At 36.7% G+C, this 25425-nt stretch overlaps 1 protein-coding gene across 3 annotated transcripts in view; it reads left to right on the forward strand.

Moving 5' to 3' along the window:
- The window catches only part of TMEM59 (transmembrane protein 59), a 25780-nt gene extending 6963 nt beyond the window's left edge, over window positions 1-18817 (forward strand). For 2 of the 3 annotated variants that reach the window (XM_010847131.1, XM_010847130.1), the window contains 6 exons: window positions 181-275; window positions 3277-3429; window positions 5493-5574; window positions 7232-7316; window positions 9622-9730; window positions 18176-18817. In XM_010847131.1, the coding sequence (XP_010845433.1) occupies window positions 181-275; window positions 3277-3429; window positions 5493-5574; window positions 7232-7316; window positions 9622-9730; window positions 18176-18331 (680 nt within the window). In that variant the 3' untranslated portion in view covers window positions 18332-18817. The remainder of the gene's footprint in view (window positions 1-180; window positions 276-3276; window positions 3430-5492; window positions 5575-7231; window positions 7317-9621; window positions 9731-18175) is intronic. The other variant, XM_010847132.1, reaches the window with a different exon arrangement.
- The last annotated feature ends 6608 nt before the right edge of the window (window positions 18818-25425 follow it).

Raw genomic sequence — 25425 nt, forward strand, 5'->3', positions numbered from 1 at the left:
GGTATTTTAGTAAAATAAAACATTTGCTGTTATTGCCAAATATGAAAATTCATATTAATGAAATACTTTTTAAGTATAATAAATTGCTTTATAAAGTGCTAAATTCCTTCCTTTCTATTCTATCCCTTTTCTTTCTCTCCTTCTCTTTTTTTCTTGTAATTTACTGTTTTTTTCTTCCAGCATGTACAGAAGCATATTCCCAATCTGATGAGCAATATGCTTGCCATCTTGGTTGCCAGAATCAGCTGCCATACGCAGAATTGAGACAAGAGCAAGTACGAAACAATACTGCCCTTCAGAAATGCCTGCTTAGATCGCACTTTGTATTGAAATGTATATTGTTCACATGATCCTATTGCAGTATTATATTTTGTAATTAGTCTTCAGCAAACAAATTATTTTTGCAAATAGAAAGTCAGTTATTTTTGTATAAGGCTTTAATGTTAAGCGGTATGTTCACACCCATAATCTCATTTTGTTTTTTTTCTTAGTCCAGTGACAATATTATCCCCATTTTGCATATGAAAAAACTGAGGCTCAGAGAAATGGAAAGTTCCTTTTACCCTATCTGCCGTTACCTTAGATCAGCATCATTTCTCATCTGTATTACTAAATTAGCTTCCAGTCTGTTTTCCCACTTCAGCCTCTTCTAGTCTATTGTTTAGTCTGTGTCTGGATATTTATTTTCTAAATGGAAATCTCATGCCATGATTCTTCTATCTTATATTCTTTAGTAGCTTCCCATTATATACAGGTTTAAGTCCAAACTATTTATCACAGCCTGGCTTCTGATTGCCTCTTCTATATCATCGCTTAGAATTTCTACCGCTCATACTCTATCCAAGTATTCGGGGAAAAGTTGTTGAATTTTATTAACTTTGGCATAGGAGATACAACCACATGGTACAGAACTCAAAGGGTGAAAAAGAAAAAAATATGTATATATATACACACATACAGTTGACCCTTGAAAAACAGGGATTTTAACTGCGAGACCATTTACACTTGAATTTTTTTTTCTTAATAGTATACTACACTACATGATCTATAGTTGGTTGAATTCTCAGATGCAGAATCACAAATATGGGAGACCAACTATAATCTGTGTATATTCACAGATTTCAGCACACCTAACCCCTGCCATTGTTCAAAGATCGTTGTATAGTGAAAAGTTTCCTACCCCTGTATCTCTTAGCCACTCCATTTTCCTCCATTAATGTAGCCAAGGTTACCAATGCAGAGGTATTTTATACATATACAAGGATACATGTATTCTTTTCTAAAATATAGTTAAAGACTGTCTACTCATTTTTTTCCAGTACATATATATTTCATTATATGGATGTATCATTTATTTAAGTAGTCCCTTAGACATGTAGGGTTGTTTCTGATGGAGAAGGCAATGGCACCCCACTCCAGTCCTCTTGCCTGGAAGATCTCATGAATGGAGGAGCCTGGTGGGCTGCACTCCATGGGGTCTCGAAGAGTCGGGCACGACTGAGCAACTTCACTTTCCCTTTTCACTTTCATGCATTGGAGAAGGAAGTGGCAACCTACTCCAGTGTTCTTGCCTGGAGAATCCCAGGGACGGGAGAGCCTGGTGGGCTGCCATCTAAGGGGTCACACAGAGTCGGACACGACTGAAGCGACCTAGCAGCAGCAGCAGCAGCAGCAAGGTTGTTTCTGGGTTTGGTGGGCTGCTGTCTATGGGGTCGCACAGAGTCGGACACAACTGAAGTTACTTAGCAGCAGCAGCAGCAGCAGGGTGGTTTCTAATTTTTTAGATGTATGTATAATGTTGCATATTTTTCACATTTATATTTCTAGAATAAAATCATAGGAATACAATTGCTGAGTTAAGTATATGCATTTTTAATTTTGAGAAATAGAGCAAAATTGCCTTTTATGGAATTTCTATCAAGTTTTAAAATTGAGATATAATTCATACTATAAAAATCATTCTTCTGAAGTACACAGTGTAGTAGTTTTTAGTCTATTCCAGACTGTGCAACCGTCATTACTATGTACTTCCACAACGTTTTTATTATCAAAAAAAGAACTCTCTTACTCATTAGCAGTCACTGTCCTTTCCTCCTCCTCCCAGTCCTTGGCAATGTAGTACTTTTATTACAGTTTTAATTTGTGTTTCTCTTACAAGTAACTTTAAACATATTTTCTAATTTTTAAGACCCATTTTTATTTCCCTTTCTCTTAATTATGTACGTACTGAGAAGTTCTTAATGTTTGTAATATATTAATCGTGACATTATTTCTTGTTTCTTCTATTCTGTATCTGCCTAGTGAATCCTTTTGACTCGGGGCAAGTATCATGTCCTCTGTGAAGCCTCCTTCACCACCTCTCACCCCAGTTTGGGTCAGATGCCTCTCCCCCGACACGTGTATCACCCTGTGTTTCACCCCTGTCCTACGTAGATTAAACACAGACACGTGGATAAATAAAACACATGGTTTCTGACTCTTAAAATTTATAATCTCAATGAATGCTTACTTAGTGAACTAAGCAATGAATGATTTCACAGCTTTTAAGTGGGGAAATTAGATCACGAATACAGATCTCTTCTGATTCTAAAAGCTCTTCTCTCTTAATAACCCCATACTGTCTTTCTTTTGAAATATAGCTAGAACCAAAGCTGTCCCTAGAGTTCAGCGAATGGTATCTTATGCTTATTCTCTAGAGGGGCCCACTGCTGTAGAATTAGTCAATGGTCAGAATTAAAGGGGAGGCGATACCAATTAATGTAAAAATCTCATCAGTAGCTTACTGTAGGTAGTCAGCCCATAAATATTCCCCTCACTCTGCCCTGCTACCAGATATCTCACATTTTATGCATACATTCCTTGGATTGATTTTTTCCCTTTTTTCATTGGTGTGTGTTACAGGATGGTTCGTTTTACATGAAAGTATTAAAGATTTGTCCCTTCCCCTTCTACCTCTTGAGGCCTTGCTAATCCTTATTTAATCAAAAGAGAAGAATTAAGATTCTCTACATTTTTGGACCTAATTCAAAAGCCTGTTAATTTGATAGAGGTGACAGGTAGCTTATATTGTATTAGGTGATACATTAAAAGATCCTAGGAATTTAAACTCTTATGGTTAATTGCATAGATAATGAAGAGTTTACTCTGATGCTAATGATGATAATAGGATCACTTGTTTTATACTCTGTCCATATAAGGATTTGATTATATTGTTCTTTTGTATATGTGTATATAAAAAATAATATATTTCACCTTGATTTAATTTTTTTTTTTAAGCTCATGTCCCTGATGCCAAAAATGCATCTACTCTTCCCTCTAACTCTGGTAAGATCATTCTGGAGTGATATGGTGGACTCTGCACAGAGCTTCATAACCTCTTCGTGGACTTTTTATCTTCAAGCTGATGATGGAAAAATAGTTATATTCCAGGTGATAACTGTGCTCCATAGATTCATTTAAATACTAGCAGTAGTAATGTATATATTTTAAATGAATGTCTTAGCATAGAATCACATACTTAGTCCCTTACAAATATTTATTATCAAATAATAATTACTTTTTAGCCTGCATTAAAACCTACATTGGGCATCAGGACTCAATGTGATTAACTCCTCCCTCTGCCCATTGGAAATCTATTTAAAGCCCATTGATGTGTATCTAACAAGATCTCTGAGTCTTCTAAATTTTAGAGTGGTTAATTGATAAAATGAAACCTATAGATATAATAGCAGAGAAGCCAATGACACTCCACTCCAGTACTCTTGCCTGGAAAAAAGGAGCCTGGTAGGCTGCAGTCTATGGGGTTGTGAAGAGTTGGACACGACTAAGCAACTTCACTTTCACTTTTCACTTTCATGCATTGGAGAAGGAAATGGCAACCAACTCCAGTGTTCTTGCCTGGAGAATGCCAGGGACGGGGGAGCCTGGTGGGCTGCCGTTATGGTGTCGCACAGAGTCGGACATGACAAGCGACTTAGCAGCAGATAAAAGAGAGAAGAAAAATTAATGTAGTTTGAATATAAATAATGGTGTGTGTTTATACCACATATGGATATTAGAGAAAAGCAATGGGACATAATTTTTAGTCGTTAATAGTGCTTTTCCTCTTAACTCTGATAAGAGAGCTTGTTGAAGAAACGTCTTGCCTTCTAGAGAGAGAACTTTTCTCCCAGTTCATTGTTTATCATGGGATATGATAATTATAGCTGCTGTCTAGTGAAGGTTCATGTGTACTAGACATTTATGTATATTGTCTCAGCTCTCCAAACAACTTCATGAAGTTGCATTACAGCTGTTTTATTGATGAGGAAACTGTGAAGTTAACTTGTTTAATTAAGGTAACACTGCCAGAAGTAACAGAATTAGGCATCAAACCTGGGTTACTTTAGCTCCAAGGCTCATATACCACCCTACCATGCTGTCTTCTTTTTAATTTGGTTCATAAGTTCTCGAATTTACCAGCCAACGAATTATGTTATGATGCTTTCTCAGGAAATAATGAAAGTAAACCTTTTAATTATTATTGCCAAGTGAGTGGCTTACTGTAAGCCTAGTATGTGATTTTTAGCATCATCCTGAGTCTTGGGTACCCTGTAATTTGGTAATGTGTGAAACACAGAAGGAATTTTCTCTTAAGTTCATGAATAAGTTCTATTTGCTAAAGCTACTTAAGTTGACTCTTGAAAGTAGAGTCCTTCATTCCTGATTAGATGTACGGTTAACTGTTTTTCTTTTTGTGTCAACTTAAGAATGATTATGATGGAGAAACCCCCTACTCCAGAGCATCAGAGCTACGTGAAGATGTAAAGTATAGAGTTGTTTGCTGTGTTTTTAGTCGCTTAGTTGTATCCGACTCTTTGCGATGCCATGGACCGTAGCCTGCCATGTTCCTCTGCCCATGGGATTTCCCAGGCAAGAATACTGGAGTGGGTTGCCTTCTCCAGAGGATCTTCCCAACCAACCCAGGGATCGAACCCACATCCCCTACATTGGCGGGGGCGGATTCTTTACTGCTGAGCCACCAGGGAAGCCCTAAAGTATGGAGTATTGAGCTATAATTTATGAGTTACTCATAGGTAGAAAAGAATAGAATGTTTCAGATGAGAAAAAATAGAGATGTCTAACCAGAAATTTTGGCAGTCTGCCACATTATTCCTGATCAGCTAGAGTTAGAACTCATTTTTTACAGGATATGATACTTAATGCACTATGTTGTAATCTATTTTTTTATTTTATTTTATTTTTTTATGTTGTCAGGAAATTAAACTGACTATTCTTGACAATGATAGAAGTCTGTTTCTTTGCAAGACACTGGATCTAGTGTTTAGCACAAGCAGTTAAAATATACTGTAGTTACTGTGTTTTATTTTTTATACCATACTTCTATTATTTTTTCTCAATTTGAATGTCTATAGAGATGATATGTTATAGAACTTGGTACTAAGAAAGGCTTAAGAAGTACAAACGACTTAATTGCTTTCTTATCATTTTAGTCTAAGCCAGAAATCCAGTATGCACCACAGTTGGAGCAGGAGCCTACAAATTTGAAAGACTCATCACTAAGCAAAATGTCCTGTAAGTTTTATTTTCAGTAGCCTAGGATTAAACACATTAGCAGTCAAATCTGATGCTTGTAGAATTGGTTGTATGATTGTTGAAAGGTGAATAAATGACTTAAAACCGTGGTCCTCTGGAGAAGGAAATGGCAACCCACTCCAGTATTCTTGCTTGGAAAATCTCATGGACAGAGGAGCCGGGCAGGCCATAGTCCATGGGATCGCAAAGAGTCGGACATGACTTAGTGACTGAACAACATATCCTATATAGATATACCTAGGGCCTTTATTTAATATCCTCTTATTGTGCAAGTATTTTTAAAAAATATTTATTTATTTGGTTGCTTCAGATCTTAGTTGCAGCACATGGGATCTCTCGTTCTGGCTTCTCTCTAGTTGTGGCTTGCAAGCTTAGTTGCCCTGCAGCATGTGGGATCTTAGATCCCCCACCAGCATTGAACTGTGTTCCTTGCATTGGAACGCAGATTCTTAACCACTGGACCACCAGGGAAGCCCTTGCACAAGCATTTTTATAAAATGTGAATTGTTCTTGTGTGTGTGCTTAACTTACAGAGTAGTGTCAACAACAACAACAAAAAACTGTGGTCCTCAAACTTTACTGTGCATTATGATCTGATGAGCTTATTAAAAGCATTTCTGAGCCCCCCCTCCCAAGTTTCCAATGGACTCAATCTGGGATAAGACATGAGAATTTGCATTTCTAACAGATTGCTGGGTTCTGTTGGTGGTCTGGGGATCACACTTTGAGAATCACTATTCTAAAAACATGTAGTTTTCCTTTAAGGATGTTATGAGTATGAACTAAGGAGATGTTCTGGTATCTTCCAATAAACTAACCAAATAGTGAAACTACCTGAAAATACATTTTTATTCTCTTTTTATTTCTATGCTAGAAGTGAATTTAAACTCATAGAAATATAAAACATCAAGCTAAAACTATGCTTACCTTTTTAAAGCTATTAGCTCATTCCTTATCTTAAATACTGATTTTATTAACTCTTTAATTATTTTGGTAGGTGAATGATGGCAGCACACAGCACAAGGCCATCTTTAACTGTATCTTTTTATTTTTTTAAGATTTATGTATTTATTTTTTAGCTGTGCTGGGTCTTCATTGCCTCTTGTGGGCTTTCTCTAGTTGCAAAGAACAGGGGCTACTCTTCATTGCAGTGTGCGTGTTTCTCTTGTTGCAGAGCATGGGCTCCAGTAGTTGTGGTGTGTGGACTCAATAGTTACACCCCCCAGGCTCTAGACAACTGACTCAGTAGTTGTGGTGCATGGGCTTAGTTGCCACGCCACATATAGGATCCTCCTGAAGCAGGGATCAAACGCTGGTGCCCTGCCTTGGCAGGCGGATGCTTAACTATTGGACCACCAGGGAAGTCCCATGATTAATTTTAGATTTGAACAAACCATTCTATTATTACATTCAGACATAGAAAGCATCAATGTCAATAAAAATTTGAAAATAAAATAGGAAATTCATAATGTTGTATAGTATCCAGTTGGTTTTTAATGTGCCAAAGGAACTTGCATTCATTATACCAGATTACATTTACGGAAATAACTGGGTACAGTGTGTATATCTAGAAGCAGTCATTTGAGACCCCCTTTTGGAATATAGGATATCATTAACTTGTACCTTATTATTTCAGCAGATCTGCAAATGAGAAGTTCACAAGCACATAGGAACTATCTTGAAGATGGAGAAAGTGATGGCTTTTTAAGATGCCTGTCTCTGTATGTATTCATCTTCACTTATGTGTACAGAAGATAAAATCTGGCTTATATCAGACAGATGCAGTCCTTTTTATTATTTTAAAGTTATATTAACTGCTCAAAAGTAAAAAAAAAAATTTTTTTCCATCTTTTCCCTACCAAAACTGTACTTTTGGATATTTTGGTTTGTTTAAAAGGTGATACTCACTCTACTTTAATAAAACACAAGGTTTTTTTCCTGAAGTACAGAAGCACTCTTGTTCTCGATGGGAGTCTTTGATTTATGTTACAATATGCACTTCTTCAGACATCTCAGTTAAGCTTTAATTAATTTAGTTGGAGGGCCAACTGTATATTTATTGAAAAAAATTCACATGAATTTTTTTCAATTAAAAAAACAAAATTTTTAAAAATAAAAATAAATAAATTCTCCCACATAGTTCAAACTTAAGTTGTTCAAGGATCAACTGTATTTACATAGCATTTATGTTTTATTAGGTATTATAAGAATCTAGAGATGATTTAAAGTGTATGGGAAGATGTGTATAGGTTATGTGGAAATACTATGCCACTTATAAAAGGGAATTGATCACCCTCAGATTTTGGTATAGGAGAGGGTAGCAGTCCTAGAACCATTGCCCTGGGAGTACCCAGGGTTGGATTTTCATTTTTATCTCCATGGCCAGACAGGAGGCTAGGGGAGGTGGATAAGGGCTATAGATTAAGGAGGGATTTGTGTTCTATACTGAGTGTCATCTCCATGCCAAAGATTCTTAAGGGTGGCAAGGGAAGGTGGACTGGCGAGGGTAATGGGTACCTTGTGCCCTCTTGGGAAGAAATATCAAGCTTTCTAGAGTGAGGAGGGTTTTATCAAAGTATGCAACCTTTTACTCCTCCAAGGAGTTCTGATATGAGCCTTCCCCCGACAACCACCTGCAGCCCCTCGCCAAACAAAGGGACAGTAGCACTTGGTGATAGTGGTCTACCGTGCCAGACAGCAGGTCAAGCACTTGAGTAGAGGTGAACAAGTGGACTCTAGTGTCTCCAGTGTAACACTTCAGTAGTCCAAACTGCATGCTTCCTGTAATTTCTTAGAGCAGAAATAGTTTCTTGACAGGTTTTAATCAGATATCAGATACTTTTTATTTTAAAGGCTAGGTAAGAAAATAAGAATTGAACTTCAAAATTTCCCCTTCCTTTAACTTCTAAACCTGCTTTTGATTTTGTACCAAAAAAGGGGAGTTTTTCTCTCATTCAGTGTTTTGGATTTTGTTGCAGTTTGATAAGTTTTATGAAACCTAAGTTATTGCCTAATCTTAAGTTACCATTTATTCTTTTTTTCCTTTTTGGTCACATCACTCAGCTTATAGGATCTTAGTTCCCCAACCAGGGATCGAATCCAAGGCCCCAGCAGTAAGAGCAATGAGTCCTAACTCATTGGAATTCCATCAAAGAATTCCCTACAGTTTATCCTTAATGCTACACTACCTAGCATCTTACTGGTGCCTTACTATCCTAATAACATTTTGTCATTATATGTTTTTCTTTTAAATCTAACATTTTAAAAATAGCTTTTTCTTTGAATCTTAATCTATTGTTTGGGAAACAATAGGTCAATTATGGAAAAAACTCCAGTTACTAATTCTTGAAACTAGCCTTCTACACTGAGATATTTTAATCATAAGAAAAATATAACTATCTTTTTTTAGGATATGCTGTGATGAATACAGAATGCCTCATAATAGATATACTCTTGTAAATTGAAATTCAAGTAAATTGTGGAGAGTTAAATATTTGAAATATAGTAGAGAACTTCTGGAAGCCTGTTGTGAATCCTTTTATAAAACAAGTTATTGTTTCATAATTTACCTATTCTGTACCTTAATTCTTTGGGCTATTGGGTTTTCGTAAAGAAAATGTTATCTTAATACCTTGCAAATATATATTTGTATAGGAGTATACAGTTTATAAAACACTTTGATTTGCTTCATCTCATTTAGTAATTTTAAAAAATCCTTAACAGTAATTTGCTTTACTTTTATATATTTAGCAGAAAGCCAATATTTTTTTTTAATTTATAAAAGTTATATGGCCATGTTATAGAAGCTTGAGAAATGGAGGAAAGGACATTATATCACCCTAATATAATAGCTATTATAATGTTTTCTTCTGTATGTTTTTTTAAAATAGTTTTAAGGGTAGTACACATGAAATTTTGTATTATTAAACTAAGTATACAAAATTGATTGCCTTTAATTGTAAAGAACCTTCTGTTCTTAATATTATGCAATTTTAACAAAACTGTTGAATTTTTTTTTTTTTCCAGTAACTCTGGGTGGATTTTAACCATGACTCTTGTCCTCTCTGTGATGGTGTTGCTCTGGATTTGCTGTGCAACTGTTGCTACAGCTGTGGAGCAGTATGTTCCCTCTGAGGTAAATTTAATTCTAACCCTTAGGCCATTTGAAGACTGAGCCATATCATTTCCTTTTTTAAATGTTTTGTTTGTTTAACTAGAAAAGCAAAACCTTTCTACTAATAGAATGAGAGAAAATTTGGCGGTTTTAATCACACACATGGGGGTTGGCACACACGAGAATTACAGGTTTGCAGCATAAGCATCACTTCCCAATTTTTTGTCGTGCTAACTACTATAGTGACCAGTGTACACTGGCAGACTTGAGTTCAGTGTCTCTCTTCTCCCTAGGTCTTTTTTTTTTAATTTATTTATTTTTTTATTTTTGGCTGTGCCACATGGCTCGAGGGATCCTACTTCCCCAACCAAGGATCAAAGTTTTGCCCCCTGCAGCAGAAGCACAGAGTCCCAACTACTGGACTGCCAGGGAATCCCCTCCATAGGCCTTGGAGACTGAAAAAAACCCATTGACATGTTTCTAAGGTGATATATAAGAAAGAAGGCTTGTGGAACTACTTCACATTTTAAATTTAACATTGCCACAAATGTTAAGGAATAATTGTTGCTTTAGTAGCATCAAGGCTGAAACGTTTGATTTTGAGTAATGTGTTTTGCTGTACTCTGAGAGAGATGGAACACTGTCTTGACTTTCTTGTTAATTAAAATTTAACTGGCCCAGGAATCATAAGGTAAAGGACTTTTGTTTCAGAAGAAGCCTCTAATTTGATGATTCAACTTAGCTTTAAAGGAAGAAAAATTATTTATGTAACTAAACATGAGATAATAAATTTTATTGACATCACATCCAACTGAAATAAACTTTAGTTCTCGTGTGCCTCCAAAATCCAGTAGAAAAAGAGTGAAAAGAAGGAAGGAGGGACATTTAAATAGAATCTGATAATAAGTAGTTAGCATGTCCCTAACATGATGCTTGAACAGTACTCTTATGTTCACAGACTATAAAGATATGCTGTAAGATTTACCCATGAATAATGATTCAGATAATATTTTTCATGTTTTTATTAAAACCATATGGGATATAGGCAGGCAGAAACTGGGACAGGATAATGTTGATAACTAATATTTATACAGTTGTTCAAAATTTACAAAGTGTTTTCATGAATCTTACATGTCCAGCACACCTCTACAGCAGGTTTTATTATTCATTTTATAGATGAGTAAATAGCTTATGAAGTTCAGATAACTTTCCTGGGGTTGCACAGCTATCAAAGTTTTGAGCCTGGAATTAAGCTCCTGTCTTTTGACTCTGCAACTCCTATGTCTTTTCCTATATACCATCTTTCCTCCAGCTGATCAACTATTTAAGTGGCACAAATAATAAATATATGAAGTGTTAAGGAAAGCAGAGAGTATGTGTTGGATTGTTAGGATAGGTCATGAGGGTCTTGACCTGAACTTTGAAGAATGGTATGGATTAGCAGAGAGAGAAAAGTGGACGATTTTTAAACAAATGGATAAAGTTAGATAGGATTGCCTTGAATTGTGGAAATATTAGAGAATGGGTAAATTTCTAAAGAACTCATCTGTTTATGATACCATCTGAACATCCTCTTGCTTATTACCTACTTGTGTTCTTGTTTAGTTCTGATGTCCTTATTTTAATCATTTTTTTGTTATTGATAAAGTAGAAGTTAGACATCTTACATAGGATTGCCTTTGCCTGTTAACTTACTTTTGAACTGCCCCATGCACTCTAAATCTTCATGGCAGCAAAGCTACAAACCTATAGTAATAAATATTTGTTTTACCCTCCATCACTAGGGAAATTGATAATGTGACTCATATAGGAGCTCATCGTCTGTGTAACCTCTTTGACACTAGGAATTTGAATACTACCAGCAACACATGGTTCATGTTTTTGAGCCAGGATGCTCAAACTCTTACTGAAACAGTTCCTAGATGGACATTTCATAGTTCCTCCTCTCTTAATCTCCTTACTTGACTTACAGAATTGACATCTTCTGGTGTTGTTTGGACATAGCAATGCCTCTCATTGGTGTTTGATTGCATCTTACAGACCTGGGAATCCGTCCCTCCTTTTTAGATGACTTTTGAGCTTTCTCTTTCTTTTAGATGTTGTCTCTGCTGTGATAAATTTTGTCTTGATTGTATAGTTTTAATTCTGTGAGAAGTTCTCTCCCCTTATTTCCAGGTTGCTTGTAGAGCATCTCACTGTTTCTGCATATGCCCCCCACACCCCTGGATCATGAAGCCTAAAGCATTAGAACCACATGTGGAGTCCTATTAGCAGTTACTACATTCCCTCCTGATACCTGCATACGGGTGTCACTTTGCCCCTTTACTCTTGCCTGGAAAATCCCATGGATGCAGGAGCCTGGTAGGCTGCAGTCCATGGGGTTGCTAAGAGTCGGACACGACTGAGTGACTTCAGTTTCACTTTTCCCTTTCATGCATTGGAGAAGGAAATGGCAACCCACTCCAGTAGTCTTGCCTGGAGAATCCCAGGGACAGGGGAGCCTGGTAGGCTGCAGTTCATGGGGTTGATAAGAGTCGGACACGACTTCACTTTCACTTTCATGCATTGGAGAAGGAAATGGCAACATTCTCCAGTGTTCTTGCCTGGAGAATCCCAGGGATGGAGCCCATCTGTGCGGTCGCACAGAGTCAGACACGACTGAAGCGACTTAGCAGCAGCAGAACTCTTCTTCCTGTCCTTAACAATCAAGAATATGGTGACACCCTCAAAGAATATATACTTTTCTAAAATAAATTTTCGAGAAAAATGTATCAAAGACAGCTATTTGTATTCACTGCTTTTAGACTTTACTTTTATTTGAAACCACAGTAGCTAAGTACTAATGTTTTTTCATCTCTATTTTTAATTATGAAAGGTCTATATATTTGACATAGAATTTATTAAGTTATATATAAAGAAGCAGGAAAAAAAATCACTCATCTAGAACTATTTTGTATTGCCATTTTAGTGGATTTCTTTTCAGTAAACTATATCAGTACATATTAATGTTTTTAAAATATTGCAGTATAGATACTCCTTTTGTGATATTTTCTCCTTAATTTACTGTAAAAATAGCTGAGAATTTAAGTCACCTACTTTAAAACTTTACTTTCATAAAACCTTTTCATTGATTTTATTTTTTGAACATAAATTACTTCTGACCCCTCTCCATAGTAACATGAGAGTGCATTTTAACTTATATAAGCAATGAGCAATGCTGTTTATATTTTGTTAATATAGTTTGCATATATAATCCTGTGTGTTTATAGGAAATCAGAAACCTGCTGAAAGAATATGTTTGTCTTCAGTATGGACCTGGTATCTTGAGCTCAAACATGAAATATTAAAAGCTTCCTTTTCAGTCACTACAAATAAAGCTTAAAATGTTTGTAATAAAGGCCAGAAATGTAGTCTTGGAAACTTATGAACAGCTTTGCTCTTCTTATTTAGGAAAGTTGTGAAATAACTTATCTTTAGCCTCTTTTGCACATAGTAAATATTCATCTCATATTATTTAAGAGTAGTGCCAGAAAGAGTAGGCACTGGTTGATCTTAAAGCAGTATCATTTTGAGTAACTTGACTTATAAAGATTTTGATCCTTATTTCTCCGCTTTCCCCCCTGTTCTTTCACATGTATGATGTCATTTTTTGGGAAACATCATGAAATAATGCTTTTCTGTTGTTGAACTATCTATTTAAGATAGTAAAGAATTGTCATTCATAGTGATCCTTGTCAGGCAGGTCAAACCTGACTTATAAAAACAGGGTTCAAGTATTGGATATTCCTTTCTAGAGATCAAGCAGCCTCAGAAAAGTCCCGAAACAACAAATAATCATAGAAATGCTGCCTCTGTTATCTTATTATCTGTTTGCTTCCTTTTTTATTTGTGAAACCCATGATCATCAGATTTCACATGGTCAGTTTAAAAAAGTTTTAAAACACTCCAAATAATATTCATGTTAGTAAATCACATATACTTACTGGTAACATACAGTGTGCCAGGCCCTGTTCAAGAGATTAGAGAGATAATGAAGAATAAGATCACAATGAACAAAGTTAAATGTTAAAGATTTCAAACACTCGTGTAGAATGAAACATGTTTTAAACTATAATAAACATTATTTTCTTTGTCTTAAAAAAAAAGACCAAGAATCTTGCTGTTTCAAATCTAAGTCTCAAGAGAGACAATCAAAATATTTTATAAATGCCAGAGCTACCATAGCTTTTTAATCTAAATTCTGTTAAGAAATTTAGCTTTGCTGTTTTTTGCTGTTTTTTGCTGTTCTTTCTCAAGCCTTTATCGAATGTAGTGTTTTTGTATACATATATATAAAAATAGTATGTATAATATATATATTTTAGAAAACCTATGGATTTTTGCCTAGTTAAAAAATGTATGACATTTTGATTCCACTTGTCTAAGTACGACTACAACTTCTATTCTAAATTTCTAACTTATATTCACTCAAAACTTTGATATAGTTCCATTTTTTCTGGCATCTAATATTATTGCTTGAAGACTAGAAAGCTTATTAGTGGTTTTTTTTTTAAATTGAGGCTTCAAATTTCTAGTCCAATTTGAGAATATAAAGAAATACTTGTAACAAAGTAACAAATACTTTTGTTTTAAAACAAGACAAAGCAAAATAGGAAATTAACATGTGATATAGTATTATTAACTAAAGTGTGGATTTTGTTCAGATTTCACAAAATTTTATGCTAGAGTCCCTTACTTGTTTCTTACCTTATTCAGGATTCCATCTTGTATTTAGTTGCATTGAGCAGCTTTAGCTGCATGTAACAAACTCTGATAAATTCAGAATTTTCATTTTTATTCTGTTACAAATATTTCCTAATTGTCCTTGTTATGGCTTCTTAGATACATCCATCATTTAAAAGGGACATTTAATTTCCAAATACATGGTGTTTTTAAAGTATCTTTTAATATTAATTTCTCATTTTGATATTTATTTCTCATTTAAATGCTTGCTTCTCTGCAGTTTTTTCAGTCTTTTAACTTTATTGAGGCTTTTGATGGCTAAGTCAAAGATCTCTCTTGGTAAATATCACTTTGCACTTGAAAATATGTGAGTTATTTTCAGATATCTTTTGATACTGATTTCTAACATAATTCCACTGTGATAAGAGAACAGACTTTGTAAGATTTCGGTACCTTTAGACCATGAAATTTTTGACCTTTGTTTTATGCCTCTGCATATGTTCCAGGGTCTCCTGGTTTATATCTATGAGAACTTGAATTTGTGTCCTACTATGTGAAAATTGTATAAACCTTAATTATGTTGACTTAGCTCATAGTTGCTTTTCAGGTCTACTATATCCTTCTACTTCTCTATTCTATTAATTTTTGAGAGTTTGATATTGATACACCAGATAAAAATCTTAATCTGTCTACTTAAAAAATAATTGTAATATATAGTGGAACTATATGTAACTTTGTATTTTCCAAGTCTTCGTAAATGTATTATCTTACTTTCATAATTTAAGAAAGAAAAAAAATTGAGTCTAGAAAAAGATCTATGTATAATAACTTGCCTAAGATTGCCAAACTGGTTAGTGAAAAGCCAGGCCTAAAACCCAAATACATATTTAGTAATTAAATTTAAGTTTTAGAAGTAATACATGTGACATAAGGGGCTTCCCTGGTGGCTCAGATGGTAAATAATCCTCCTGCAATGCAGGAGACCTGGGTTTGATTCCTGGATTGGGAAGATCCCCTGGAGAAGGGAATGGCTACCCGCTTCAGTATACTTACCTGGAGAATCCCATGGACAGAGGAGCCTCACGGGCTACAGTCCAGGGGGTCACAGAGAGTCACACGACTGAGTGACCAACAGTGAGCGACTAATAAAATTGATTTCCTCTTCCTCCATTGTCAGTAAACCAGTCAGTAGTATTAAAACATTTTCCCATGCAGTTGCGTTTTTAAAATTTTCTATTTTTAGCTTTTAATAATTTTAGACTTTTATCTGATGTCCTTCTACTATAGATGAGGAGTTTAGCTCCCTTACACTGCCTCTCACTTCCATCTCTTCACTTGCTAGTTTTTATAATGTGTATTATTATTTCGCATACTTGTAGTGAATGCTTTATAAATTTCTATTGACTCCTTATTACTGCTTTTCTCTTTCTTCCGGTACTCTTAACTCTCAATTTTCATTAGATCCTTGAGAAATAAAATAAATTCATTCTTCTTATATATACTTTCAGACTCTGCTATTAGTTGATCTGAAAACTTAAAATCCACTAGATAGCATTTACAACATTATAACTATGTAGATATTCAAAATAGAACCAAGTACAGTGGTGGTTAGAGTCACATGAAAGCAAGTTATAAACCTGAATTACTTAAAAGTGTTCCCAGGAGAATCTTCCAAATCTCTCTGCTTAACGGAACGTTTTTGTTTTTGTTTTTGTTCTGGCTTTCTTCCCATAAAAGTCATCTCATTTGCCACTGTTTCTTGTATGTTGCTTTCTTCCTTAGATTCCTCTTTACTTTTGCTGGAATACCTTAAGTAATTTTTTTCATAAAGGATACTTGGACAGTAAACTTTCCAACTTAACACATTTGAAAATACCTTTGTTGTACCCTTGTATTTGATTGATAATTTGGAGAAGGAAATGGCAACCCACTCCAGTATTCTTGCCTGGAAAATTCCATGGATGGAGGAGTTTGGTGGGCTACAGTCCATGGGGTCGCAAAGTCAGACACAACTGAGCGACCACTTTGATTTTCACTTGAGAATACAGAGTAGCCACAAAATCACTAAATGTACTGGTTAGAGGTTATCCATATGCTCCCATCCATTTCTCTGCACAGATTTTACTCTTTCTCCTTATTCTTTTAGATAGCTTCTTCCATACAGATGTTTGAAATCATTTAAAATTTCTGTCACTGTTTCAAGGCTTTTAAATGTTAAGTAGAATTGTGAAAGATTTTCTTTTATTGTGCCTTAGAGCAAATTATCACCCAAATAAAACCCAAATTATTAATTTGGATTTTAAGGAGCCCTCACTGGATCAGATCCATGTCCAATCCATCAACCATTGAATTTGTCTTGAAAATTTTCTCTTACCTGGAAAAGTATCAAGTACTGGGCCACCTCCTTGTTGAAGGATTATTGTTACCTTGAAGCAGTAGACAGCAGACCACATCAGAAATGTGTTCAAGTAGGCAGCCATCATGAGAATCACTTCTAGAACATTTTCATCACTCCAGAAAGGAAACGTATGCTAGTAGTCACTGCCCATTTCCTCCAAGCGTCTTTACCAGCCATAGACAATCCATATGTCTTTCTGGCCTTTTTCACTGAGCGTTACGCTCCGTATTGTTGCACATATTGGTATTGTAGATACTTAAACTTTGAAGGTGCTCTTTATTCAACACCGACTAAAAGCATCTTTCCAACACTAATACTTCTATGTGGTTCTCTGTTTCTTTAAATACATATTTATTTTTTACTTATTTATTTATCTGGCTGCACTGGGTCTTAGTTGTGACATGTGGGATCTTCTGGTTGTGGCTTGTGAACTGTTGGTTACAGCATGTAGGATCTAGTTCCCTGACCAGGGATCAGACCTGGGCTCCCTGCTTTGGGAGTGCAGAGTTGTAGCCACTAGACCAGCATGGAAGTCCCTGTCTTTTTAATATAGTTAGTTGCCCTGTCAACGTCAGCGCTTCAGGTTTTAGCTCACAGAATCAGATTTATTGCCACATGCGTTAACAACAAAATCTACCCCACCTCTTAGTAAAAACTTTTCTTTTTTTACCTTTAGGAGATAGACCTGTACCTAAATAGAGGTACTTCCATTATACTTCAGTGAGTTTTATGACATTTGCCCTGATACTGTTTATGCTTTCCTTCTCTCATTTTAGTATCTTTTTGAGTATGTTAGTAACAATTTGAACTTTTATACATTTATGAAGACCTTTCTGTCAATGTTAAATTATTTCGTGTATATTTTTTGTTCTACTCACAGACTTAAAATCGTACATACCATTTTCCATATATGTTAATTTAGAACGTTTAGTAGCAGAGGAACTTACTCCAAATCATTTGACCACTTGGTTGGAGAGATAAGGTCTTAAAGGAATTGATCACTCAAGGCATCAAGCATCTGTAATCCATGCTCCAAAATCAATACCAGGTGTGGTATGACCACACTTAATCCTTTTAAACCTGAGCAGTTTTTCCTGATACTCAGTTGTTAATTTGTAAGTATTTTAATTCAGGACATGTGGAAAATTTTTATTTGACCAGCCCCTGGGAATTGAATCACATATCTATAACACTTTGAGTAAAAGGATTCTTGAGGATGTTTATAGAAATTTTTTTTTTTTCTTAAACTAAATCTTAACATAATAAATTGCTATTTGAAGCCTTACTTGGAGAAGTTCCTAATTATGCAAATTGCTAATATTCATTGATTTTTTTTTGTTTTGCAGAAGCTGAGTATCTATGGTGACTTGGAATTTATGAATGAACAAAAGCTAAACAGATATCCAGCTTCTTCTCTTGTGGTTGTTAGATCTAAAGCTGAAGATCATGAAGAAGCAGGGCCTTTACCTGCAAAAGTGAATCTTGCTCATTCAGAAATTTAAGCTTCTTTTTTTTTTTTAAAGAAAAGTGGAATAGACATCTAAATTTCCATTCCTCATAAAGCTTTTTAAAATGGTTTCATTGGATATAGGGCTTAAAAATCACTATTAAATGCAAATAAAGTTACCCAAATCTGTGAAGACTGTATTTGCTGTAGCTTTACCTTCAATTTTTTTCTAGTAATTTAAGAGATGGCTCTTCGGGATTGTATTTTTATTTTACTAATATCTGTAGCTATTTTAATTATTATTTGCATTGTTTTTGTTTGTTTCCTTGCTTAGCCACATTCTGTGAGCTGATCATTGTTCTTCCCTACCGCCTGCCCTGTCAGTCACCTTAGTTAATAAGCTGAATACTCAGTAGGATGTGATGCTGTTGCTCAGAAATGGCCGACAACTTGTAATTTGAAATTTAGTAGAAAATACCCTTTAATACACTACATTTTCAGTTGTATTGAACTGAAATCATTAAAATTTTCTTTGAATAATTATGTGCTGAAATTTGAGTTAATATGCAGCTGATTTTCCAGATTTTCCCTTTCGCCACTGCCCAACCCAGAAAACAAACAGGAAATGTTCTGTGTGTTTATTGCTATATGATCAGGAAGCAAATGAAAGCAAAAATGATCTTCTCACAAGTGTTCTTTATGTTATTTTTCACAGGCTATAGATTTTTCTGTTGGATGGATCTTTCCAAAGAACTGTTTTTCTCTGTTATAAAGCATGTCAAGTATAAGTTATTTCCAAGAACTTCATTTTGACAGTAAGAATTTGACTCTAGTGATGCAGGACTAAGTTTAAATTTCACTTTGCAGAAAATGGTTGTTATTATCATTCCTTTATTATCAATAATACAGATACAGAAATAAGAATGACATCAGGTAACATAATACACTTCAGTCTTACAGTGATTCAGTGTCATTATACCATGAAATCTTAAATGACTTTGCAAACCAATATTTTTTCACTCACATGGGCATTACTGGCAACTGCAGTAGGGCCAGTTGACTAAAGAGTGAGTCACTAACTTACCTTCAGTCTAGTCGTTAGCTTTCTCTGAGTCAAAAGAAAAAACAATTAACCAAGTAAGGCTTTGGTCACAAGATCATAGGTTTTGGTTTTCTAAATAGTAGGTTGTCTAGATTTGGTAGATAGAGGGTTAGAAAGTATGTGAACACATTCAAATGGGGAAAAGAGAAATTACTAAGTGTTGCCAAGCAGTCATTGTCTCTTTCTTATTTTGTGTCAAAATACAGTTATATAAACAAGAAATGGACTGGATTTACCTTAGGAAAAAAAAAAAGAAGCCCGGTTGTCTTATTTACCACTTACGGCACACACTTAACGTTCGTTAATCAGACACAGGTTTAATTGTGGTGCCAAGTGAAGGAAACAGGGATATGTCCATAATGCTGCAGATTTGTAGGAGTCAGCCTACAGTTAGGAAAGGCCTCCCTTATAAAAACAACAATACAAGAGACAACAAGAGCAACTATATGACTGTCCTATATTCTTCAACCTTCCCTTGGTTTTGTTTCTCTCTGCTTCCTGAATGAAGTATGCCAAGACATCCTCATTCCTCTTGAAAGTATTGATCCAAGTTTAGACAAAATTTTCCCCTCTTGTTATGAGACAGCTCCTTATATGTAAAAGTACCCAGTCATTCCTCTATTTGGTAGGCACTCAGATATTTGCGTCCTGTCTTTTTATTTTAGTATGATTAACCAGACATTTTCAAAAACAATTTTACTTTAACAAAAAGAAAAATTACTACCCCCTCCCCCAAATGTATACAGCATTAAACTATTTGACTTGAAAACTCCAACAGAAGCAATAAAACTGGCCCTTTTTCCTAAAGTAACAGTTTGGCCCTTTCGGTGGACCCAACTGTGCTTAGTTTCCCTTAGGTATCACCTTTCCTACCACACAGCATCTTAAGAAGCTTACCTTTGCTCATATGCAAATTATCAAAAACTCTTGAGTCGGTTCAATCCTGCCAGAAGGACTTCCTAAGGTCCTCCTTGTTTCAGGTCCCTGGTCTCAAAGATAGGCTGATTCAGATGATTACAAAGGTGGTAGTAATCCTAAGAATGATCTAGGCCAAAGATTCCCAATCTTTACACAAAACTTCATGGATACCTTCTCAGTACAGTATATTTTTTATCAATCAGGAATGATCAGATTATCTGGTCTATTGATCTTAGAAATCCTTTTGTGTTATCTGCCAATCTGAGCTACGTATTAGCATGTTGAAACCTGGTACTTTGACTCAGCCAAGAGCAAACAACTTTATCCCTTATTATCAGTCTGTGTGGCTTTATTTTAGGTAAATGTGACATTTCCACTGTGATTTTTTTAAATACATAAAATAATTCCCATTATAATTTTTGTGGGCTCTTATGTATTTTAGGATCACATGAGGGGAATCATTAATACAGAAATTTGTAGACCTTTTTTAATAAAGCTAGTCAGCCCACCCACCAACCTTTGGAACAATCTATACAATTCTCAGCTATGTCCCCACTGTCCCCACACCATGGCAGTGATTTTGCCAAGATATCCTATTAGAGATCCACATTTTAACCATTCAACAACCACTTAAGAGCCTGAGTGTCAGGCCCTATGCTGGATTATGGGGCTGCAACAACAAAGACCCAGTACCCAACTCTGGTTGCTCAGGTTTTAAAGGGGACAAACTCATTAATGTGATATGACCAGATAAGCATGAAGTACTCTGGGAGGACCCCTAACTTCAGTGATACCCAAGCTTAAACCTAGAGGGAAAAGGAAAGCCAGACAAAATACAGGGAGCAGTGTACCAGTGAGGATAGCATGCTCACATCTAGAGGCATCAGGTGGGGAACTGCAAATGGTTTAGAAGCCTGAGATAGCACATGTAAAAATAGCAATAGATGGTGCTGGACAGACCACAAAATAAAGGACCTTAGTAAACCTGGACCTGGTCCTGAGCAAGATGGCAAGCACAGAAAGGTTTTAAGCACGAGAGCTGCAGCGCTGTGGAACAATGCCCTGGACAACGGTGCTCCTGGTAGACTAGAGGGGCATTTGGGAGGACAGCAACGTCTTAGCTCTGTAGTTACCTCCAGGATCTGTTAAATTTTGTGTTTATCCAGCCACAGAGAAATGGGAAATCCCATTTGCTTCCCAGGGTTGTTTTTTTGTTTTTGTTTTTTAATGCCCAATAATCCTATTTCATTTTGTTTCACATACATTAATATTTTTGAGCTCTTAAGTATAAGGGTCTCTGTTGTTCCACATTATTGTTTGGATGGTAAGCCTACTCATTGGGTCATAGGCACAATCTGAGTATTGCCAAGCAAACTGGAAGGCTGTCCCATGGACTCCTAAGCTTCTTACCAGACTTCACGTTGGGCTAAATTTTTAAACCACAGTGCTTGGTCTACTTATTATTGTCCTCAAATTCTAGGTTTGCCAGCCCAGCTTCTACTAACCCAGGGTATTCCTGACCCCTTGCCTCCACATTACCAGTTGCAGAGCAGGTTATGTTTGCATTTGAGTATCATAAGTAGAAGCTACCTTTTTTATCTTTCTTTCTACTTCTAGACTAGAGTCTAGGGGTGGTGGTATGTGAAAGAAAGTTACATGGCTCAAAATAGCCTGGAGTTAAAACTCCACTCCAGGTCCTCCCCACCATTCTATGCACAACAAAAAACTCTCTCACCTGAAGAAAAAAAAATGGACATTAAGGTTGATTAGCCCAGCTCCCAGCCGGTCCAGCCTCCAGCCAAACTCCAGAATTCCTTGCCCCAGCCATTTAGAGAGAACTACTCCAAACAACCTTGGAGAAGAACAGGCCCCCTTAAGACAGTAGATTTCCACATATATGCCTATATATACTTACTATTTTCTTAGCTTAGTGCAGCAGCTCACTAATCTGACTCCTGCCCCTTCTCGCCTCACTAAAGGTGATCTGTTCCTGTAAAGTGCCGGTCTCTTTCGCTTTTTCCAAACCTCGCCTTCTCTAACTCCCTTACCCTACAGTATTACAGTGACAGAGACAAAAGATTGAGATAGTGGGAAACGCAGCTTTCTGTGAGAAGCTAGACTGCACAGTTAGTGTAGATTTTCTGACTCTTTGCAATAATTAAGTTCTGAAGTGCTGTTTGTATACCTTCTCTGAAATGTATAATTGTTGAAGTCAGCTTTACTATTTCACTATTAAGTATTCTCTTCCTGTGATGTTAATGAATTATCTGTTTAGAGCAGGCGTTCTTGACCTTTGTCACGCCATGGACCTTTTTGATAATCTGGTGAAGCCTATGGACTGACTCTTCCTCAGAATAATGTTTTCACATGCATAAAACCAAGCATAAAGGATTGCAAAGAAAACTAATCATATTAAAATACAATTGTTATTTTCAAAATTTTCCAATTATGTATATATGTGCTTCTTTATTAACACATAACATAAGGCCTAGTGATGGTTCTCAGAGAAGGCGATGGCACCCCACTCCAGTACTCTTGCCTGGAAAATCCCATGGACGGAGGAGCCTGGTGGGCTGCAGTCCATGGGGTCACTAAGAGTCCGACACGGCTGAGCGACTTCACTTTCACTTTTCACTTTCCTGCATTGGAGAAGGGAATTGCCACCCACTCCAGTGTTCTTGCCTGAGAATCCCAGGGATGGGGGAGCCTGGTGGGCTGCCGTCTATGGGGCCGCACAGAGTCGGACACGACTGAAGCGACGTAGCAGCAGCAGTGGTGGTTCTGAAACTACTGGAATTTCAAAGTAATTTCAAATTTTATTTTGAAATCTCGGCAACAACTGGAATATGTAAATATCTGATTTCTATTGGTGATAAAGTCACAGGAACTGCTCACAGTACTATCAATCGTTGACTGTGTTCATAATTAAAGGACATGCTATATTTCAGTTAGAAGTTAGTGAAAATATTTAACTTTTTTCTCTTCCAAGTTACTGAAACTCTGGTTTAGGGGTTGTCTAATTTTACTTTACTTGTTATTTTGAGAGTATAATATTTTTATTTGTTTGTTCACTTCTAAATGATTTGGGCTTATTTTACTATTATATGTTTTATATACTTGAATTGTTTGGCAACATTGCAGCAATAATTGAAGGCTTGGGTGGAAAGAAATCAGCAACTGATTAGAAATGAAAGGTTTCAACAAAAACTCTTGAAAATGTTACCTCAAGAGATACCATCATGCAGTCATTATTGGAGCCCCACATCTGAAAATTTCATAATGCTTAAGTATGTATGTGTCAAATAAAATTTGGTTCATCTGCACTGAGAAATATTATAATGCTATCTTGTAAAAGTGTCTACTTATATATTTCATGGGAGAAGGCAATGGCACCCCACTCCAGTACTCTTGCCTGGAGAATCCCATGGATGGAGGAGCCTGATGGGCTACAGTCCATGGGGTCGCTAAGAGTCGGACACGACTGAGCGACTTCACTTCCACTTTTCACTTTCCACTTTCATGCATTGGAGAAGGAAATGGCAACCCACTCCAGTGTTCTTGCCTGGAGAATCCCAGGGATGGGGGAGCCTGGTGGGCTGCCGTCTATGGGGTGGCACAGAGTTGGACACGACTGAAGCGACTTAGCAGCAGCAGCAGCAGCAGATATTTCATGATGAAGTTTGTATATTGATTCCCCATGACTTTTGCAAAGCCCTTTAGAGTACTTTCACTGTCACCTTTAAATGTGTCTTTACAGCATCCTTCTGGGAAAGCAGGATGGGGTTTAACATCTCCATGTTAGAACTGAGGAAACAGAGTCTCAGCGAGGCAAGGCATCCAGCCAGGACTCCCAGAGTTATGGAAGGTACAGTGATAGATGCTGAAGCAGGGACTGAACCTCACCTCTAGGCAGGTCTGGAAGTCGATGTGACAGGTGCCTGGGTCAATCTAGTTGTGGTGCCCACTTACTATTGACCAACCCTGAGCTGCGCCCTGGACTACAAAGTAGTCCCCACCTCAAGCAGATCTCTTTGTAATTATAAACAAACCAAGCCATTCAGAAACAATATTGTATTCTCCCAGGGTGCAGAACACCTTCACTTACTTCGTTCTAACCACAAAATTCTGAGGTAAGTATTCTTATCTCCATTTTCAGATAAGGAAACAGAGAGGCTGTGACTTGCCGCCTTAAATTAGATAGGTATTAATTTGGCAGAATCAGAATAAAAACCCAGGTTTCTCTGACAAGCTGAGATTTGCTGATCTTATGGGCAGAGGATCGCCGCTAGCTATAGCCAGGGTCAGATGGAGCCCTAGACCATAAGGATTACGCTGCTGCTGCTGCTAAGTCTCTTCAGTCGTGTCTGATTCTGTGCGACCCCATAGACGGCAGCCCACCAGGCCCCGCAGTCCCTGGGATTCTCCAGGCAAGAACACTGGAGTGGGTTGCCATTTCCTCCTCCAATACATGAAAGTGAAAAGTGAAAGTGAAGTCGCTCAGTCGTGTCTGACCCTCAGTGACCCCATGGACTGCAGCCTACCAGGCTCCTCTGTATAGGGAAAGACAAATCCGAGGAGGTGGGGAGAGTTGGAGAAGGCTTCATGGAATGAGATTATTGCCTGGTTCTGGACAAGAAAGATGGATTTAGAAAGGTGGATGGAGCCAGCAGAAATCACTCTAAGCAAGTGACAAGCTACATACTGGGAGAGAAGTGTTTGATCCATGCCACAAAGGATTCAGATTCAGCATAAAGAAACCCGTAAGTCAATAAGAAAAAGATAAGTCACCTATAGAAAAATGGACAACAGATAGGAAAAAGCCTTTCACCGGGGAAGAAATCCACATGACCAATATATTTTAAAAGGGCAACATTACAGCATGGGCTGGGGCAGGGCTTTTCAAACTGAATATGCATTTGAACCTCCTTGTTAAAATGCAGGTTCTGGCTTGGGTCTGGATGAGATTCCATCTCTCATACATGATGAGGTCCTGCTGGTCTGAGGACCATACATTTAAGAAATGAGGAGATAGGTAGAGGTAATGTGTGAACTTTTCAGTCACCCACGTCTATAACACAGCTGTGCCTCCTTTCAATTGTGAACCTTGGGCAAGTAACAATGTTTCTGTG

This window comes from Bison bison, unplaced genomic scaffold, assembly GCF_000754665.1.
Source record: "Bison bison bison isolate TAMUID 2011002044 unplaced genomic scaffold, Bison_UMD1.0 scf7180017864244, whole genome shotgun sequence".
NCBI classification, from domain to species: Eukaryota; Metazoa; Chordata; class Mammalia; order Artiodactyla; family Bovidae; genus Bison; species Bison bison.